This window comes from Aythya marila (assembly GCF_965140915.1).
Source record: "Aythya marila genome assembly, chromosome: 1".
Classification (NCBI taxonomy): domain Eukaryota; kingdom Metazoa; phylum Chordata; class Aves; order Anseriformes; family Anatidae; genus Aythya; species Aythya marila.
Window position 1 is genome coordinate 154,375,411 of NC_139042.1, and position 21,596 is coordinate 154,397,006.

General features: G+C 34.0%; 1 protein-coding gene across 1 annotated transcript in view; it reads right to left on the reverse strand.

Annotated features, from left to right (window-relative positions):
• The window catches only part of PPFIA2 (PTPRF interacting protein alpha 2), a 325,682-nt gene that overhangs the window by 16,250 nt on the left and 287,836 nt on the right, over positions 1-21,596 (reverse strand). The window contains exons 22-23 of the mRNA XM_082777242.1: positions 16,847-16,940; positions 971-1,052 (exon numbers count right to left, since the gene is read on the reverse strand). Of these exons, the coding sequence (XP_082633368.1) occupies positions 971-1,052; positions 16,847-16,940 (176 nt within the window). The remainder of the gene's footprint in view (positions 1-970; positions 1,053-16,846; positions 16,941-21,596) is intronic.

Consider the following 21,596-nt stretch of genomic DNA (forward strand, 5'->3'; position numbering starts at 1 on the left):
TAGTGAATGTTTCTGACTGATACAAGTCTGCCTACAGAACTGTCAAACTGTCATGAAAAAGTCCATTAGTAGCCAAATTAACAAATACTCTAATATTAACAGTTTGTTTGTTTTGGAAAGAAAATATAATTTAATTTTTGAAGGTCATCTTTGAACACTTGAACTGCCTTTCTGCAGTTTTCTGCAGTTTTCGCTTCATCTTTTTCATTTGGAACCTGAAATTACAACACGCAGCAGAAGTTTTGTAGATGCCAGCTAAATAGGTAGAGCAGGCAAATTAGCCCTTTCCAATATTATATTTGAAATATATATATATAATTATATATAATCTGGTTTGAACTATATATATATATATATATAATCTGATCTGAACTATATTTATATATATTATATATAATTATACATACATTTTATTATATATAACTACAATTATATATTATATATTTATATAACTATATATAGTATATAATAATAATATATAATATATACTTATACATATATAACATTATATATATATATATTATATTTGAAAACAGACCAAAGTCACAAATTTGTTAAATTCGTTAAAAATTCTGCAGATGTAGTTTTCGTGTTAAACTCAAATAGAATTTAATAACTACTTTCTCTCCTTAGCATACCATCCTGTTTTAGGATTTTTTAGATATTTAAGGACTGAGAAATTATGAGATTTAATGAATTTGGGGTTCAATTCCAAGTGCAGTAGTAGGGTATGCTCAAGTGATGATAGTCCTTTTTGCCCCATCCCCACTCCCCTGTGCAATTCCACCTTGCTTTTTTCATCTTCGGACTCTGTTTCACACCACCCAGTGTCAAAATCTGCTTAGTGCTGGTGGCACAGTGAGCCAGGGAAAGAGGGGCAGACCAATAATCTCTTTTGAAATCTGTAAGGACAAGGGTGCAGAAGCAGCCTGCCAATGTGACTTGTTTCAAAGCTGTGACTAATGCTTACCTCCAGCCAGGCAACCACTGTCGGCCCGTCCCACTGGGCGAAAGGCAAGCCCTTTCTCCGAGCTTCTTCCAGAAGTTCATGTCTAAAAATAGATCAAAAGCATTACATACACAGAGCAGTGCATATGGACAATATAGTTACAACCATGCCTTGTTGTTAAGGGTAACAATAGTGAAGTGCAATGACAGTTATTGGTATGGCATAGAAAATGCAACGAACAATACAGCTCCTTCCCATTTTGGAACGTATTCCTTATTCTATTCCTGACCTTTTTTTTTTTTTTTAAATCTTCTTTTCGACCTCCTTTTAACCACCTAACATACAAAAGGAGAGGTTTCTACCTGTTCTCATCTGAAGCAATAGAGAACTGGGGTAATCTGTATAGAAGGACCACCCAGATAACAGAAGATGTTGGGGAACAGAGAAAACGGTGGGAATTTTCCTGAGACCAGCTTAGCTATCGTCTGGTAATGACCCAGAATGGCCCTAAATAGCCGTCTTCTAGACCTGAGCTAAGCTTGGATATAATGCAATAGGGTCTATGGAGTCTTTGTGCTTGAAGCATTTATCCTTGCCAGATCAGCTATGCACAATTCTGGGGTCTCTGGTGTACAGCTGTTCTTCATCTTAAATAAGCCATCCATGGTTAATAATGAATTGGCTGTGGCTTCCATTTTTCTATTGTTTGTATCCAAAAGGAGATCCATGTGGTTTACTGATGTATATATTTCTATGCTTATAGACTTTATGTGGTTTCTCAGTTTTATATGTATGTACATGGATATATTTTTACAGAGTTGAAGGGATACCAATCTGACTCCTACCTCTGCAGCTTCTCTAGACTGCAAAGAGTGTGTATGAAAAACTGTGACAAAAAAAAAAATCTCAAGGTTTAAAATTCACTTCTAATACAATAGTATTAAATGTTTGGTAAAGTATAAGTATGTCAGCTAGACTTTCAAGAAAATGCTCTATATTAAACACATTCAACCATTTGGCCAGACATTTAACTGACTACTGTTGCATTTGTAACATGACTAAAGACAACTGTGGTGGTGGCATAGAAAAAGCAGTCCTTCAAGAGGTTTTTTTTTTTTTTCTGATATTTAACAATGTACATTCTGCAGCCTCCTACTGAGTGAAACACAAAAGAATGCTCTCGGCAACAAGCAGTAGCGAAAATGAAATTACACAGGGACTATGCTAATGGAGTATTAAAATTTGCTTACATTCCCACACAACAAGGAAATCTTAGAATTACAGCTTCAATTTTGCTCCTTCCTCCTTTATTACTACAGCCTTTGTGGTTCAGTTATCCCTTGGCAATTCTTCACTGCCTTAGCAGCCTTTCAAGAATATATATTACAAAATCACAGCAAATAAAAGTGATGGAGAGATCTTACTCATAAGGTACTGCTTTGAGAATTTATGCACTGCCAAGGGACCAGACAGAATTTAGCTTAAGTAAAAAAGGGAACTCAAATAGCATTTCTGCATACGTGTTTAAATCCCTCATTCTGTGTATTAATAGGAAGACAGCTGCTTTAGTTTCTACATTGCTGCTGTAGTAATATGTAATACTACAAATACTTGACAGCTTTTCTAAAGTTTATCTAGCTTTTCCTCCCACACATCCTTTGCAGCACAGCTTATCTATTGCCACTTGGCTGTCCAAAGACACTGAAGAGTTACCCTTGCTTTCCATGACAGCACAATCCTCAGTAAAATGAGAAAGACTTGCTATCTGGGTACACAAATGTCATGTTACCTTCAGTAGCTGGAGGTGCGGGAATCCCATCTCCCCAGGGAGACCCGTAGTGAAGGCCAATAGAGACATATATACACGCTCGGATGTTTAGGAAAGCAGAACTGAGGCATGGCCAAACTCAGCAGATGGCCACATCCCCACATCCCAGCTATCTGCAGATGAGGAATTTGGGTTCAGCCTTCCCTCAGAGATGGTTCTGCAGCGTGCCTGTGAAGCTGCAGCAGTGCAGCACCTCCTTCCTTAACCCCAAGGAGGTGGCGTGTCTCCTGGGACCACCAGGGCTGCCAGCTGGCACAGATGTCTTCAGGTAGAAACAAGCCTGTGGGGCTGCCCTTTCCTTACTTGTCTAGACTCAGTTTCCCCTGACAGGGCACAGACCCAGCAAAATCCCATTGGACTTTCTCCTTACCCAAAGCCAGCCCAAGCTCAGGGAACAGCTCCTTCTCCAGTCTGGAGTCCCATGGAGACACCATCCTCAGAGGAACCTGATCCCAGATTTTTCCTTATCTGGGGTATTATCTTCACCCATCACAGCTGAAAGAGCTGGGCTGGCTCTCACAATAAATAAAAAAATGGAAATTATCACTTTTTTTTTTCTTTAACTGGCCACTTGCTTGTGGTAATCTTCTGCTCAGAGCAGATCTGTGGCATGTGGTCTACACAGAGAAGGGGTTCAGGAGGAACTTTTGTCCTCTTTCTTCAGTTTGGTGTTGAATCCCTGTGTGGCCTCAAGAACCAAGGTGCTGTGATCACTTTAAGTTCTTACTTTCATAAAAAAGTTACTTTCTTTATATTGGAATTATGAAGTGATTATTTCTATGGAGTTCCCTGTAACCTTGCAGCATTTGAATTGGCCTGAGGTTTGTTTTGGAGGTTTAGCATTACTCAAGTACATGCTTCAAGTGTAGGAAAGCACTTTTAATTCAGAAGCAGTCAGGCTCACACAGCTAAGGAAAATATGGTTGTAGTTATTGATTTTGGCTAAAGAAACTGAGACCAGGCCAGAAATGGGATGCTCTCTCCATATGCTATAGCTAAAGACTACAGTATGATAAACACATAATCCAAAGGGTCTTGGCTTGTAGAAATGTTTTGGTTTGAAAATATATTTAGTGCAAAGTTAAAATTCTTTGCTCAGACATGTACCAGGAATACAGGCACCATAAGGTCTGTGCCTCACTTACTGATATGGAACACTAAAAGGATTTTTGTAATATTTATTTTCCTTGAAAATAATTGTATGCTTCAGAATTTGTATTTCCTTCCCTAGGACATTTCATTTAAACACCTCTCCAATGTCAAAGTTTATTTAAATTATATTTTACTTTTTAAAAAAAGCACATTATTATGTGATTACTTTTTAATTTAAATTAGGAGATCTGTATAAACTGAACCTTCAATTTCTAAACCAGAACTGAAAGCAGAATTTCTATTTCTTGACTGAGAGAGGTATCATTTAGTTATCAGTCATAGCAAATTGTCTTTTGATATGTAGTAATACCGTAGAAAGAACACTCTATCAAAATAAGTTTCAAATATTATGTAGGAAAAAACATGTATTTTGATCAATAGTGCAAATCAGAAAAATGAATCTGGTAATCTGCCTATTCTAGAATAGAATCTAAATACTTTAGAACAGCCAGAATGAACTGATGTGTTTATGGGATAGCCAGTGGCTTCCTGAGCTGAAAAACCAAATTTGACTGTGGCACCTGCATTTCCATTTTCCTTATGAAACCATACAACTGACCAGAGGAAAAAGAAGAGATAAATAACCTACATAAGCTTGTCATTCTCCCTTCCTTTCACTCTAAAGACAAGGTTTAGGGACAACAAATAGCATGGTACAGTTTCTCTAATTTTGAAGATGCTTTGCAGGAAGTGTAGGGATATTCTAAAACTGTCAGAAAAGTACTACATGTTATTATGTGCCCACTTTGCATTGGTAAGGAGATAGGGAATTAAAATGTAATCACTTTCATACTCATTTAGTTTCTTGGCAACATATGAAAACAGACTGATAAGGGAGAATTGACATTAATTAAGCATTACTCAATTTTATTATTTTTTTGCAGATAAGTATTATTTTGCAGATAAGGCTTTAAACCACTTACTGTTGTTGGAATAAATTCCAAATTAAAGCTGTATTTTTTAAGTTGACATTACTACTGTTCAAGAATAAAATCCTCTTCCATTGTGGGAGAAGCTGTAATATGCTACTTAAAATATATTGTTACCCTGAGCCTGGCTTTGCAAAATAAGGACACTTCATGAACATCGACTATTCAGCATTAATCCAAAATTTCAGAGATGTTTGTACTCATTGGTCTTCAAGAGAGTACCTGATAAAATGGGCTGTCTTCTCTCTCATCTCTCTCTCTCTCTCTTTCTTTTTTTCTTTTTTTTTTTTTTCTTCTTTTTTTTTTTTTTTTTTCTCAAGACAGAAAAGAAAAGACATGTCATATCATGTTGAGGAGTTGTGTGGCAGAGACGTGGGCTTGCCTCCCCTGCACTGTCTTCTGATTAGGGCCCCAAAATTACTTCTTAAGGATACTTTTATGATAACCCATTTTCTTTAGCATCACTCTTCTGAGCACCAGGTACAACTACATCCCACAGCTGAGTGTGTAACTGTCTTATACCATGAGGACTATGAATGCTTCATATCCCTCTAGACATCAGAGGTACATAGAAGCAGAGGAAGGGGGGAAATAGTAAGACCAAAATGACATTTTTATCCTTGAAATTTTCTCTCTCTTATATACTACTCCCTTACACAGGGCAAATTTTAGCACTGTATCAGCAGCATTCATCAACTCATTGTGTAAAATGCAAGAAAATTTATTAAAAATAAGAAGGTTCTTTAAATAGTCTTTGTGTGGGAAGTTAACAAAATCTTAATTTATGTCGTTCAATAGTATTCAATTTTCTGTATGAAGATGGGGCTCCCCCCCATGAAGCAAACAAGAAACAACAGCTTAGGACTTCTGATATACATAATTCAAATACATAGTACACAAACTAAGTCCTAACATTGTTATGACGAAACTTGAATTTGAACAGTATTTCAACATAGATCTTAATATTTCTGCAAATAATAGCACTTACTGTGAGGATTCACAGGAAAAGTCCTCAAGGATATTACATTATGTAGATTATAATATCTCAGTAAAAATGTGACCATGAATGTAAGATGAACTCAGAATGAAGCACAGTGAAACTGAGACCAAATCATGCTAGTAAAATACAAGCAAAATGTAGTTAGAAGTTTTGGCCAATGGGTGATTTAGATCCTAGGAAATGGCCTTTACTCATAAGACATTTTCTCAAAAAGGTAATAGATGAAAGAGTTTGCCAACACACCCTCTGATTATTGCTATTGTTGCTGCTATCACTATTATCATTATCAAAAATACTAAAATATTTAGTTTACAACCAAATGGTACACAACTGCTTTTTTAGAAGAGAAATAGACACGAAATATGCTGTGTTTGTTTGAGTAATCCTATGATCTCAACGTAAGATTAAACACATCTGCCACATCTGTACAGTGTTTCCAAAACTAACTAACGTACTCACCTTCAAAGATTCCAAAATTCAGGAGAAAGGATTTCTAATGAATTGAGCTGGATTTGAATTTTATCTTTTCTATTGCCATTTACTATTTAAAAAAGGCTAGAATTGTGTAGCTGAAGTCATCATATGACAAAATAAACTACCTGAATTTGTATAAATTAATATTTATGTTAAATGTCTATGGCAAATAAGTTACCTCCTATCTTTTTGCTTTCTGCAGGAGTGTAAATATTTTTTTTAAATGAAGTAGGGAGAAATGAGACTCAGGTTTGATATTGTCATATAATATGGATTGAATTTATTCTGAAAGGATCCATCTGAATACTAAAGACTGCACTAATTAAAAACTGAGTAAGATTTTGTTGCAACTTTTGCTGTCAGGCAACCTGACTTTTAAATCATTTGAATTCCTCATTCTTTCTCCTTTTTGATGCTTGCTCTAATATGCAGACTGAGAACAAGGGGGAAAATTCCATTTCTATCTTTACAAAAGGTTTTGTGTCCCACTAAGAATTTTCAGCAAAGAATGACTGAAATATGAAAACAGGCTTAAATCAAGAAACAATTAATAAATAAAAGTTTTTAGATCTATAAAATAAGGAAAAGGAATTTTAAGTTTAGCAGCATCCCACATAACACAGCTTAGGAAAGCAGATTTAATTATTCTATATAGGTGTACGCTGTCAGCGTATGCAAGCTGAAGGGCAATATTCTTTTTCTGAAGATGTACATTAAGCTAAGTGAAGCATATTCAGGAATGCTTAATATAGGTCTAACAAATTAGATCTACAGACAGCTACTATGAAAAAAATAATAAAACACCTGTAAAATAAACATACTTGCATAATACATAACCTTGCAATCTTGTATGTAGTGCGCTAAATTAGAGATACCTGGAGTTCCCAGGTTGATTAAATGTTATTAAATCTAATTATAGACAAAAAGCTATTTCATAATCACACATTCTAAATTAATGTAGTAAAGCCTGCTCTCTGCAAGTTTTTGTGTCCCTTCAACCATCAGAAAGTTATAGCTCATACACTCTTTGGATGCATGAAATTTTCTACCTAAGCTCCAAGAGATAGAAATTTTAAATTTTATATCAGGTTAACAATCAAAAAACCAAGCTTAAAAATATACCAGTGAAAAATTACATGCACAAATGAAATATTTCTGTACAGCAATGTAGCATGAGGCTTCAAACAGAGAAAAAGAAACTGTGTATTCTGGATTGCTATGATATTTAGAAGTTTGAGTCCTCTGAGATTTAATTAATCAGAATTTATGCTTAAATGCATTTGTTAATCGAGGCATTCACTGTTGTAATTTTTTCCACTGACATAAAATTTTAAATGTCTTAGCACTTCTAGGCTTTAGACTCCCCAAAATATGTTTGTTTAAAAACATTTATGGCAGTTATCTCCAAGTACTTACTCCACTGTGTTAAACCTTGCAGGAGCAACTCCTGAATTTGTGTATGCTTTCAATACTTTGAAAGTTTTCATTTGGGTCAGTTTTCTGTATGGGATTGTTTATATAAGATTCACAGGAAAAAAAAAAAAGAAGAAATAATAACAAAAGATAGAATATAAACATGGTGCTGAAAATGAGTATGTTCAGCAGCCATGGTGTTTTAACTTACCCAGATATGCTTTTCATGAGATGAAGAGAGATGAATGGAAAAAAAAGCACATAAATGTTAATGAACATATACTAGTTCATAAAGAAATCATATGATAGATAAAATAATAACACCATTATAACTACTGAAATCTTTCTTTGATTCTACTGAAATCTGGTCTTTGAATGCTTTGAAGAAGTTATATGTCCTTATGAAGAACAGAGGCATTTCACAAAATGAGATTTTCTTTAAACTGATGTTGGTTATTTATTAGGTACCAGTGCAGCACATTTATGACACATATTCATACTAAAGATCTGGAAACACAGTGAATGTGGATTAGATTTTCAACTCAAAGCATGCTGCCCAGATTTGAATCAGAGACACAGTAAAATTAAGAGTTGACTATGAACCAAGGTTTACTTTCCTACATCTACTTCACTAAGATTTTAGCAAAATTTCTTGTAGTAATGACTACATAGATTTGGGATTATTTTATTGAAATAGGCAGGAAATTTCCTACACAGAGATGACTAACATCTGTAATTATGCAGTATGTCAATTTGAGCAGTCCTAGTAATGCTAGATTAGTAGTGATACTGGTGTGAATGTTTTGCCCTCTAGGTAACCTATTTTTACCAATAAAAAGAATTGATAAAAGTAGGAGAAACCAGGATGCCATCACCGATGATAAACTTTCTTTGGCATCCTTTAATTGCCATCATAAAAAGAAAATTATATGACTGAATGAACCCCAGATATCTCAGAATATTATGTTTCAATTAACCAATGATTTACAGAGATATAAAAAATGCTTGGTACATACAGCTGTAGAAAACTTTGGAGTGAAAAGTATGTGCTCTTATTAATTAAAAAGATGTTGCTTTCATTTCAATAATTTTATGAGGGGGCTGGTTCCAAGACCTTAGATTTTGTTTCTGTGTTTGTATGTGATAAGCAGAACAGCTGGAAGAGAGGAGGAGAAAAAGTGCAAATAGAAAAGCAGATGAAAACAAATGGCAAAGTCATACACAGAAAGTTTAAGAAAGGAAAATTAAGAATTGGAAAGACAATGAAGGCATGCATGAATAGAAGACTAGAAAACTACTCAAACAATTACCAAATATGATGGAGTTACCATCAGGATCAAATATACATTCATGATTTTTGTGTCAAATATCCATCACGCTCATTTTCCACTGAAGAGAAAGTGAAGACTGATTTGAAATCCTTTGCCTTTTATTTTGGACCTTACAGAATCTATTGAACTATCTATTTCTTACATATCCTTCTGAATACTCCTTTGGATATGGGTAGACGGAAATAAACAGGGGGATTAATTGGAATGTGAGTAATTTTCTGGCAGCTTTAGTCAGTTGGCAAGTTGCAGCTGCCTTGGCATAACTTAAGGGACCTGAAGGCTGTTCCAGTCTCCCCCATTACAGCAGCAGAGGATCAATGATCATCTCTCTGCTTCCTGAGCATCTTCTCTGGAGAAAAAAAATAAAGTACTGCAGAAAAAAAATGGCTTTTTAAATTCTAGCTTTTGCTTTTTCATATGATAACCATGTCATTGCTATTTTAGTGAACGTAGATAATGATTTCCCTCAGACATACACTAAAGACATAGATGTTTTTTCTGCAGCTGTGTTTTATTGATTCTTCCCTTAAGTCTTAATTCAACAGATAATTGGAAAGGTATTTGCATCTTCAAGAGATTGGAGTTTAGGAATCAACTGCATGTATGAGGATTTTTATCAATATTTATCAATAAATCTCAAATTGCAATAGGTAGACATGTGTAGATAAGGCAGGGCTTGGGACCTTGTCATATTTTGTTTGATTAAAAATTTTAAAAGCAAATACAAATTGTATGGAGAAAAGAATAAAAAAAATTCCTTGAGAAAAAGATAAAAATATTATTTAAAAATACAGGATTTTAAAAAGTAGTTCAATATAGGTATTATTGTTTACATTCTCACAAATACAATATATTGTATGTTTTTTTTTTTTTTACCCTCAGAATACTCTGAGTAAGGTTTAATAATCCTCTGCAAGATAAATACCCATATATCCTTGCACTGATAATGCTACAAAAGGAAAGAATTCCCCTAATATCTAATTTAATAGCAAGATACCTTTTTAACATTGTAAGAGCTTTTATTGAATAACTATTTCAAAGAGTCTTTTATTCAGTAAAGGTTAAAAATATGTTTGGCAAAGTAATCAAAAAAAGACATCTTTATGTATGTCTCAAGGACCAGAACCCAGTCCAACCAAGGAAAACCATGGTGGCCAGAGTGTGCAATCCTTGACTTCATCAGAACACTGAATACCTTTCCCTCCTCCTCTGGAATGAGAAAATAGAAAATAATAGGTAATGAATCAAAAATTGTTTTCTAGAAAGGAAGGAAGAACTAAAGAGCAGTCTAAAAGCTACCTACTACATCAGATAATTTCTCATAGATGAAAAAAGAAGGAAGGAATTAAATACAAAGTTTGAATTTTCCTAAAGTTTCAGGAAAGATTGAAAAAAACAAACAAACAAACTTGTTTTAAAAATATTCTTCAGAGCTACTGTAAGAAAAAAATCATGTACATTTAGGATATAATGGTGTTTAATAAGCATTAAGTATTTGGGAACATTAGATGGATAACACAGAAAAAGACCTTAATTAATCCAATTGGATTCATTTTTTGAAATGTGTGCAATTAAGAAAGTCATTAGAAACAGCTATTTGTATACTGCAGAGGACAGATTATTTGTAGTCACAAATACACTATGTCAAGTTCTAATTGGAGTTGCACACATAAAACCTAATTAAAGAGGCATTGTGAGGATTCAAAAGGAACTAAATGATGACTACAGTGTTTCAAACTCTTATTCCACAAAAAGATCTACCTTGACATGTTTTCTGTTGATAGGGATCAAAAAAGTTTGATTTTCTATAGGTAAATCTAAGTCCAAGTATTCTGTTTTATGTTATCAATTTGACTTAAATGTAGATTACTAGAACAAAAGGTGTATTTTTTGCAACTTTCTTCTCAATCATCTCTCAAGTTTTGAAAAAGATATACAAATGAAAAACATAAAGATAGTTTCAAAAACACACACCTGGTTTTAGGTAGAAATTGACTAAACTCAGTTAGCATAACACGTTCTTCTGTTAATATGGAAATAACTGGTGCTTGATGTTCATATGACTAGTCAGATGAAACTTAGCTGCATTGTGATTCTCTCAGGTTAGTTATAAGGTCATGCATACTACAGATTTCTTTTTACACAGTAACTTTACATGCAAGAATTACTTAGGCCTATTGTACAGGACTTTTTTTGTGTATGTAAGCATATGCATATGTCCTGGCTTATCAACGCTTTTCTGCAATCTGATTGAGTCAGGAGTTTGTACCTTGCAAACAAAATGTGGAGTACTGTGGAGTAAACCTCCCCAGAACATGTTCATGGGAAATATATTTATTTTGATTTTCCATGGAAGATATAAACCTTACATCTTAAGCTTGTCTTGGAGACGTGAGATTAAAGGATTTATGTTATTACACTGATAAAAGAAATTAAAAAAAAAAAAAAAAAAAAGAGATTCTTATCCAGAGTCAAATCAAACAAGCATTGTAGGAAGTATTGGGAATTTATCTGCTTTTGAACAAGAATTCTGTCAGTATGATCCAGTTAATGGTTAGCTGACTAGCATATAAAGTTTCTTCATGTACATAATTTATGTATAGGATTTAGGACTACTGAGAAAGTGATGGCACAGACCAATTTCAAACTGTACTAGCAGCATACATAAGGTCAAATCTTCCTCTGTGTGGCAATCTAGGACTATGTAGCAATTGAATGTCTCTCAGACCTTACCTTAACACTTTGCATAGGATGAAACATGCATACCCTTCCTTCACTGTCAAATGCCAGGTTAGCTAGAAGGACAAGCTTGCAAGCAAAACTTTCAAAAATGTAATCATAATTTTGAAGGTGATTACATGATTTCCAGGTAAAGCTATATCTCAGTATGGATACTATTATTGTCAGTTAAATGTTTTTGTTTGTTTGTTTGTTTTAAGTTTTAAAATGATCATTGCCAAGCTTCCTTGCTTCCCATTTCTAAGAAATATTTTACTGTAGACTGCACATGAAATGCTAATTATAATGACCAATCAGACACACTGTTGTGCAATATAAAAGGCATGTATCTTTCTTCAGTATGCTTCTTTCTTCAGGAAGATACTTATGTTCTGATATATTGCATACTGTTGCAGATCAAATCAAACATTTGAAAAGGATATGTATCACTGGCACTTTGCAATTTGAAAGGCAAAGCCTAATTCATTCAACTTTCTGTGCTACCTAAATATGTATTTGCCATTAACGAGGCCTTTCAGCAAACATGATTTAGTATCATTCCTGAGCAAAACTCCTGTGGAATAGTGGAATTCAGCTGACATTCACTAGAACAGTTATAGCAAAAAGGGAAGTGTATCTGGATTCATTTGTTGACATTATTCGAAGTTTGCTGAGTTAATTGTTAATGTAGATTTGTTATAAAGGGCTAAAGTTAGTATCACTCGATATTTTAGCTACAAGGACAGTAAAGCATAGTTTCTCCTAACTGCCTCAAAAGCTAGCTGAGGTAAAGTCAGTGGGGATATGTGGTTTTTATAGGGGATACAGATTATTTGATTTTAGGCACCATATTAAGTACCCTTCTTCTGAGGTCTGTGTGGGGGACACACTTCAGCTATCCCAGAGGGCACTACACATGTGCATCCGAACCCTCCATGAACCTCATGAGTAATGATAGGAACTGGACTAGCCCAAAAGTTTGTATGCTGGCTACCAGCTTGGGCTTTGATGAAAACCCTGAGCATAAGGCAAGACAAAGTTACAAGCACAGTCCTATCACTTGGTAGAAAAACAACCACCAAGGACAATGCTATGAACAGCTGGGATAGTGTGTGTATTCACAGCCACTGAGAAATAGTAGCTGGAGTTCCTGGCTACAAAATTCAGAATGAGAAACTAGTATCAGTTTATTTAACAGGGAGACTGATTAATCATTAGAAAAAAACAAACAAACAAACAAAAACAACTAAGAGAGAGCACCCATCAACAGGATAACACCCTAAATGCTCTAAATACCTATAACTTTTGTTTTCTTGGACTGCATGTTCAATTTACAAATAGTAAGGCTTAAAAAAAAAATTAACTAGATCTATCATGTATTTCACCTCTGTGAGTAAACATTTATGGATGATTCAGGCAACCTAAGCTTATCTTTTCAGATGACTTGAGGAACATGATGGGGTCTAATTTAAAAAAATTATACACAGCTTCCTTAATTTCTCTTTGATGCCTTAGGAGAAACACTTGTTACAGATATATTTACTGTAATAACCAAATGTTGGATGAAAAGAGATTCTTGTTTGAGGTTTATAAATCTGACATATCATTGAGACAAACTGATAATTACATTTTAATGATGTCTAAGTAGTCAATTGAAACTGAAATTTAACATCTAAATAGCATTTTCTAAGCAAGAAGCAGGAAAACTTTGAAATTTAGGTTAATGACACTATTATCACTGGAGAGGGATTTGGTCTCCAGAAATATCATATTCTCTCAAGAAACTCTTTAGAGTGAAATGTATTATTCAGGAATCTAGTCTATGCATATAAATTGTGCTAAAATAGTATAACACAGTGCAGTGTGTTTATAACTCCAGGAGGCCAGAGCAGGGTCAATGCATGTGCTTGCTATTTGGGGAACAGGTAGCCAGGACATCTGGGGACCATTAGTACCTACTGGCTGCAACAGCTCACAGTTTGAAACATAGTGCTTCTCCATCCTTAAGTTAATGGGCAAACTTGCTAAATTACTGATTCAACAAGAAGAAATACATTTTAATGGGAACAACTACCTTTTTATTTATTTATTTATTATTATTATTTTTTAAACTAACTAGCTAATTTCAAATTCTGGTGAATTTTGCCTGAAGCTAATGAAAACTGTGAGAATGTTCTGGCTAGAGTGATGAGTCCCACCTTTCGTTTCACATCAAAGGGAGATCCCTGGCTTTCCTACATCCGAAGTATGGCTTTTACCACTGAACTGAAAGAAAAGTCCACTGAGCCATTAACACAAGTTCAATATGTAGTATTATTCCCGTTTTATAAAAAAAATGATTTGGCTCTGGGTACACTGTTTTTTTTTTTTTGTTGTTTTTTTTTTTTTGTTTTTTTTTTTTTTTTTTTTTTTTTTTTCTCTAAGTGACAAAGCCAGCATAAATAAAGCTCTCCCTGACCTGAAATTTAATACAAAGGAATACTTCCTGCTTTATCCTGTCTTTTAACTATTCCTCTGGTAAACCTGGTTCCCTTGGGATTTTGTGTCCTAATCAAAATTAGCCAAAGAAATCCTCAGAAACTGAGGTGCTCTGCTCATTCTATTTCAGTGAACTGGGATCATTGCCCCTGTGGGGTTTGTAGGACCTATTTAGCAATAAGAACAAGTTAAATACCAGAAATTAAATCTTACTGCTACATCATGAAATAGCAAATTATTCTCAAACTCCTCATATTATCGTTTACAAAGACATCATATAAATTACCATCATCCTTAATGTTACTTTCTCATTTGCATTACACAAATCAGTAATTTTATAGTTACTGTATGTTTCTGAAAGATACTTCTAGGGGTAGTTATGCATAACTAAGGGTTGGCAAAAGTGAACCTGACCTACTGAGACAAGCTTGTCATTAAAATGACTTTCTGGACTGTTTCAACTGAATACTTTGCAAGGTAAAACATACAAATACATGACTGCATTTTTTTACATGGAAATGTTAATTTTCATCTACCCTATTGATAACTCACATCCTAATGACAATGCTTCAGTTGAATCCCATGTATCTCTCTAAAAAAATGTTAATTTTTTCCTGTACTACAGTTCTTCTACAACTACATATTCTACACATAAATTACCAACACATAGTAGTTATGATAGAAATGTCTTAACATTTATCTGATAGTAAATTAAGATTAATCTTAAAATCAGTCATAAGGATACTGAAGTGAGAAGCTATGAACATACCTAAAGTAATGGGAAAAAAGATCTTTGTAATAAGGTATATAATAATATAATAATATAAGGTATATAAATCTTTGTATATAGGTATATAATTTATACCTATCACAGTCATTAATAATACATTTCAGACTGGATAAATAGTCATAGTCACAAAGGAAAGATTCCTTTCCTTCTAGCAGAGAGTATTTTGATTACACCTAATCTGTAAAGAACCAAGGACAGACAGACACAGGAGAGAAAATGAAAGACTTGAAAAAGAAGACAGCATGGAAAAGTCTCATTATGTGAGATTAGACAGAAGTCTAATAACTGATTACCTATATACCTATTATTTCTAGACTGAAAACTCAGTAGGCACTGTCATATATGAAGTAGTATGTGTCAAGTCTTATGGTATTTTATCCAGTTTAAATAACTGTTAACATATGAAAAAAGTGAACACATTTGTCCATTCGTCCCTTCAAAAATGGTGCTGTAGTACCTTCAGTCCTCATAGCTGGAATATAAACAGGAATTACCAAAAAATAAAAAATCACTGAAAAGTGAATAGTATTCTTTATGCTTACTAGAATTTAATAAAAAGGTGTAGTAATATACTCTTTGCTTACATATATTTCTAAATGAATAGGGAGTGATAACAGATGTATGGATAAGAAATCCAAAGACAAGACTCATCAACTGCAAAATCCCTGTGAATGTTATTCTGAGTTTCTTAATTGAATTTAAAACATTTCTTTGTCAGTTAGCACAATGACTGCTTTTCTATCTTCAATTGCTAAATTGAAGTTAAATTAATCTGAACACTTTCATATGTACGTTACACAAATATGTACACTTAACGACATATTTCATCAGTAGCTTGACATGAAAGTAGTGTTTAAAAATATTCTACATGTAAATTCAAAGAAAAGCTGAAACATATCCCTTGCTTTTTTTGGATTAGAATTGCTAATTCTCTTGAAACTTTGCAAAGGAATATTAAAAGACAGAAAGACATGAAAACACCAAACATTTTAAAAATTAGGCTTTCAAAATTAAATAATAGCACTAAAGTTAGTGATTATGGATGAAACATAAACCTGTTTGTGTACTAAAAGAATTTTCAATGTCATTTTAATTTTTTTTTCCTCAGACACCATCTAATTACACTGGAACTGTGAAGCTGCCAAGAGGTTTCCTTTGTGTTTGTAGCTTTATTTTGACAATTCTCCTTAGCTCCTGGAAGCCGTTATGAGTCAGTGTACTGGTTTTACAAGTAGGTACACCAGAGTCAGCACTAAGTTATTATATGATTTAGGTGAACAACAAACTAGGTTGCCGTTTGCTGACAAACACAAGAAAGTGAAGCTGCTAGGGTTTATGGGAAGCCTTTAACTTCTATAGACAGAAATAATACTTTGTTCAATGGATAATGCAAACAATCTTTTCTCTGTTCTGAAAAATTCATGTAGTTAGTCACTAAAATGGTTCTTTCACTGCTTGCCTATTTTTTAAGAACTGTAGTTACCGAATGATAAATAATTAATGACAATGTGAAACAGAAAATATCTCTTTCTCTTACTGTTTTGCAAATGAAACAATATTATACAACTGACAAAATTACAATATTTTTCCTGTATTTTATATGCAGCTTTAAAAACATTTACACTGGAAAAAAAAATAAAAACAAAAAACAACACACACGGTAAGTGATAAACAGTCATAGTAGATGGTCCTGCCTCTCATTATACCTCTGCATAAAAACAACACAAAAACTGACATTAGATTCAAGTATGAGCCAATACAAGAAACTTAAAGGTGGTACTCACTTTTTCTTTAGTCTTCGGTCTTTTTCTGCTTGGGTTCCAAGTTTGCCCAATCCTAGAGATTCTTGTGCTGCTGCTTCTGTTTCCATATAGCCTCCTGTGTTAAAAAAAGGAAAACAAAACAAAACACAAAAAAGAAGAACAACAAAAACAAACATATTTTCCTACATCTCTTTCCCAGTCGTTCTCTCAACCCTTTAATACTCATTCTGACTTTCCCCTAGTCACCTATATTTTCTTACTTAATTCATGGCATCTACTGTTTGTGGAGAACATCTAATGCTGGCAAGTGTTTGCTACATGGAAAAAAGTAGCAGGAAAATTTGCTTCCTCCTCGTGTTCAGCAGAAATATATGAAAAGGGCATACTGGTCTTCTCCTTTGCCTGTTTGACGCCTAAGTATCAGTCTCATGGTCCTGAGTGAGCAATGCCTTCACGATTTTTTAATCTTAGTTGGGAAGCCTGCAGATGAAAGTACCTTCTCAAGAACTGTATGATTATTACTGACATAATATAGCATCAGTTAATGCCATCATGCTAAGGTCTTCACTTTGTCCTCACAGAGAGTCTTACAGTCTTTGATGTCATTATCCTTCCAAACTCCTGAACCAGGGATGACATGAGGAATTTGTCAGAGGAGTAGAAAGCCTTCTCCTTGGAGAAGCCCCCTAGCCACCCAATTGCTGTCATGCCAGGGTAACTTGAACTTGCTTCAAGTCACAAGGAAAACCTGCAATAAGCAAGGACACCTGGACCAAACTATAATCATATTATAAACTGTGGACAAAATTGATATTGTTAATCCATACTGATCAAAATTATGTCTGTTAATGTGAGACTTTTCCAGTGCAGAAGCTGAAAGATTTTTTTTTTTTTTTTTTTTCTTAATTGCTGCTTGGATTCAAGGTAGAAGTGAGCTGCTCAGGGAGTTGCCAGCACACAGTCTCCCACCTCTGGTTCTAAGCAGCCCTCACACCTGTACACTCATCTGCATAGACACAGTGGCTGCAGCACTTTGAAAGCTGCTTTCTGCTGTGCTCCTGTTCAGAAGTGGCACAGAAATACAACGTTACAGGAAATGCTGATGCTTTTCTCCATTTGTCACTGGCAAATTCTTATTTTTCAACTAATGGATAGTAAACAACTGTAGAGTGGACACCAGTATAATTAGGACAGCACAATATAAAATAAAAGATTTCTATTCTGATTCAGGGATTTTAAGCATAAAATGAAGTGTAAATGGTATCTAGCAAAATATCATCACAGGCTTTTGCAAATCACATTTACATGCATTTCAACCAAATGGGAACAAAACCAACTGCAGTATTATTTTATGACATTAAATTACAAAAAATGATTTTCAAGCAGCACTTTCAAAGCAGGTGTAGTTCTACCTCTACCACTGGCTAGATGGATTTTTTCTTCAATAAAGAGGGCACTAATTTTCCACATCTCATGATGAGAATGATGCCTCCAATCACAAACACAAAAACCAAAACTGTATACTGTGCTTATTCTCATCTGCTTTTCAAAGTCTTACAAAATATCTCATCAAACATTTCTTGCTGACTCTGAGAGAGCAGCTCACCAGATGTTACGTGTAGACAGTATGATGGCAGTGCAATGAGGGATTAGAATCATAGAATCATTGAGGTTGGAAAAGACCTCTAAGATCATCTAGTCCAAACCTTTAAACTAGTACTGAAATCCACCACTAAATGATGCTACTAAGTTCTACATCTAAACATTTCTTGAAGACCCAGGAATGGTGACTCAACCACTGCCCTAGGCAGCCTGTTTGCCTCACAACCCTTTCAGTGAAGAAATTCTCCTAATGTTCAATCTAAAGCTCCCCTGGCACAACTTGAGGCCATTTCCCCTCATCTTATCACTTGGAATCAAAATAAAGAGCAGCACCTCTACATCAGCAAGATTAAACAGAGAACTGGCACTTCAGTGACTGTAACCAGATTTCTGGTTTTGATTCCAACAGCTTTCTTTTTCAACCTTATCACAGTGAAATGATATAAATGTAACTGGTGTCTCTTCAGCGTGACAGAAGGAAAAAAAAAAAAACAACAAAAAACACCTAAAGTGAACTGCAATAGCTTGTAACTATCAATCAAATAGCTAACACAGGCTTTCTATTGATTGACTGATTGAAGGTCCCCATCTGGTCTCAGTTTACTGTTTGTTATAAATCCAGTTCTTCCTCTATGACTGTAGCATCTTGATGAAAGGCAAGATATGTAACGTTCAATAGCTATGCATCTAGAATGTCATTCTTCCTTGACAACACCATTAGATCACCTTACTTCTTGTAAGGACTAAAGGATATGGGGCAATATTATTCAACAACAGACAGATTTGCTTACTTTCCATTTTAGAAAGTTAATCTGTGCTTTTGACAGAGCTAGCAAAAATAACAAGGCAGTGATACTGCAAATACTCTTTGTTCAAGGCTTATGTCCTATCAGCATCAGTGCTGCTATTACCACTTCACTTAAGGAACAAAACCTGTAAAGTTCTAATGCTCAAGTATTTTGTTCAGAGAATTTTACTGCTACAGCTCCTACCTTCCTTTGGCAAAATAGCTAATGCAGGAGAATAGTCAATGACTTGATAGAGTTCTCTGTTCACATACTGATCAAGCTCAATGAGCCACTCTGAGGATGACTGTGACATTGAATGATCACTCTCACAGACTGGAAAGTATTGTCAGCATACTAGACTTTACCACACGACAAACACATCTGGGCCTTTGAATGACCAGGGCACATTGTATCGGTTATGGTCATTGTACCTGTTTGTATCTCAGGCATGCAGATGACCATGGTTCTGAACAAACTGATCTTGATGATATGATATGCCATACAGATGAACTAGACCAGGAGGTACTAAAAATCCTTGTGATATATTGTTTTAGGGACTAGAATATTTTAATTGTAAGATGAGGAGAATATGCAAATGTGTAGTGTGGTATTCCCCAAGAGAGAGGAGGGAATAAATTTAAAATCGAAAATTTTAAATTCAGAAAATTAAATAAAAGACACCCCTTCCCCAATTATTAACAGAAAGCTTGAAGGATGTAGAAAACTGGAATCCTGATTCTAAGAAAGATATCCTAAGGCCTATGCTTGCCTTTGAACAATGATACAAATGGTTTAACAGAGATGATAAAAATAGCAAATTATGAAAATAATTATGAAAAAAAAAAGGCGAGTTTAGCAGTGAAAAACTAAATTTTGAAGGTAATGTGGATAAAGGAAATATATTGCTTCTTAGATGAGAGTATATATTACACATGATTTTAGAGACATTATGGAACCAGCTACAGAAGTATTATTTGTACATGCAGTGTATAATAATGTCACTGGGATCCTTAATATCCCATGCATTGCCATGATTTTTTAAATTGTTCCTTTAAGCATAATTGTGTGCACGTACAAATATGCACATAACAAAACAAATTAATGTTTCTGAGGCTCAAAATCAGGTTTCTTGCCTCTGTACTACTCAGTGTTCTATTGAATAAAAGGTATTTTCCATATTCATAAATATAAGTCTGTATCTATATCAAATCAGAATAAGTTTAAACAAAGAATCAAATCATATTCATTTATTGATTTTTAATTAAAGAATTATGTAATGAAAAACATATAAATATACTAACTGCAGTGCAATGATGATACGACTTACTATTTAGGTTTTTGTAACATTATTTTACTATGAATAGAGCTATTAATTATATAGCTGCACTGATATTGAACCTATCATGGAATTAATTCAACTACTACCGCTATTTTAATTTTTATTTATTGTCTTTAAACAATTACTGAATGGATACTGCTACACAAGATTTTTTGTCTTTTGTTATCTTAAAAATTAAGATGAAGAAAACTATTCTGTAATTCAGCTGCTCAACAATGTCTCTTAATTTCTTAAAATATTTTGTTCTTTGTAGTTACTGTAAATTTTTGTATATGCTTCTAAATCTAATTTGCTTAATTAAAATGTGCATTGTACTGAAATCTTTGCTACTGAGCTAAAAGATGGTTGTCACAAAAAATTCATTTAATTGCAAATCTTCACTAATAGCTAATAGTGTAATTTCATGAACTGGTGTTGGGAATTACAAACAGGCTTTATCCAATTATGCATATGGCTTATTAATCATGTTGGCTATTATAAGAAATTAATCTATTGCCAGATTATATTGCTCCTGAGGCAATCTTTAAAGGTGTTATTTTATTTGTGTTCATATATCGAGGAATTGCAGGGAAGACCAATATATTTATTACATCTTTGTCCTCCGTGTTCCTGAGTTACTGTGAAATCACAAATTATTATACATAATCCATCAGTATTAATAAAATTGATTTTATAGAATGTAAATTTGAATTAATACCCCAGACTAAAGTTATAAAATTCTCCATTAATGCAGATGGCGACATGCAGGTGTATTTGAGAGATCCATTTAATGGGATCCTGAAGTACATTAAACTATGAAGATGATTGAATAAATCAGTTTTATTCTTACCGTAGTGAGGAAAAAATGAATTTAAATCAAGATTAGAAATTATTATTTTTTAAAGAACACAATATAAATAGGAAAAAGGTTGGGGTGTAAATGGAGAATGCTCAGTCCTTTGATATTTTCTCTGATATTTTGATCCTAACTTTGCATAATCTTATGTTGTAGGATTTTATTAATGGGTTTGGTAGTTGCATAAGTTGTGATTAGTATTCGTTA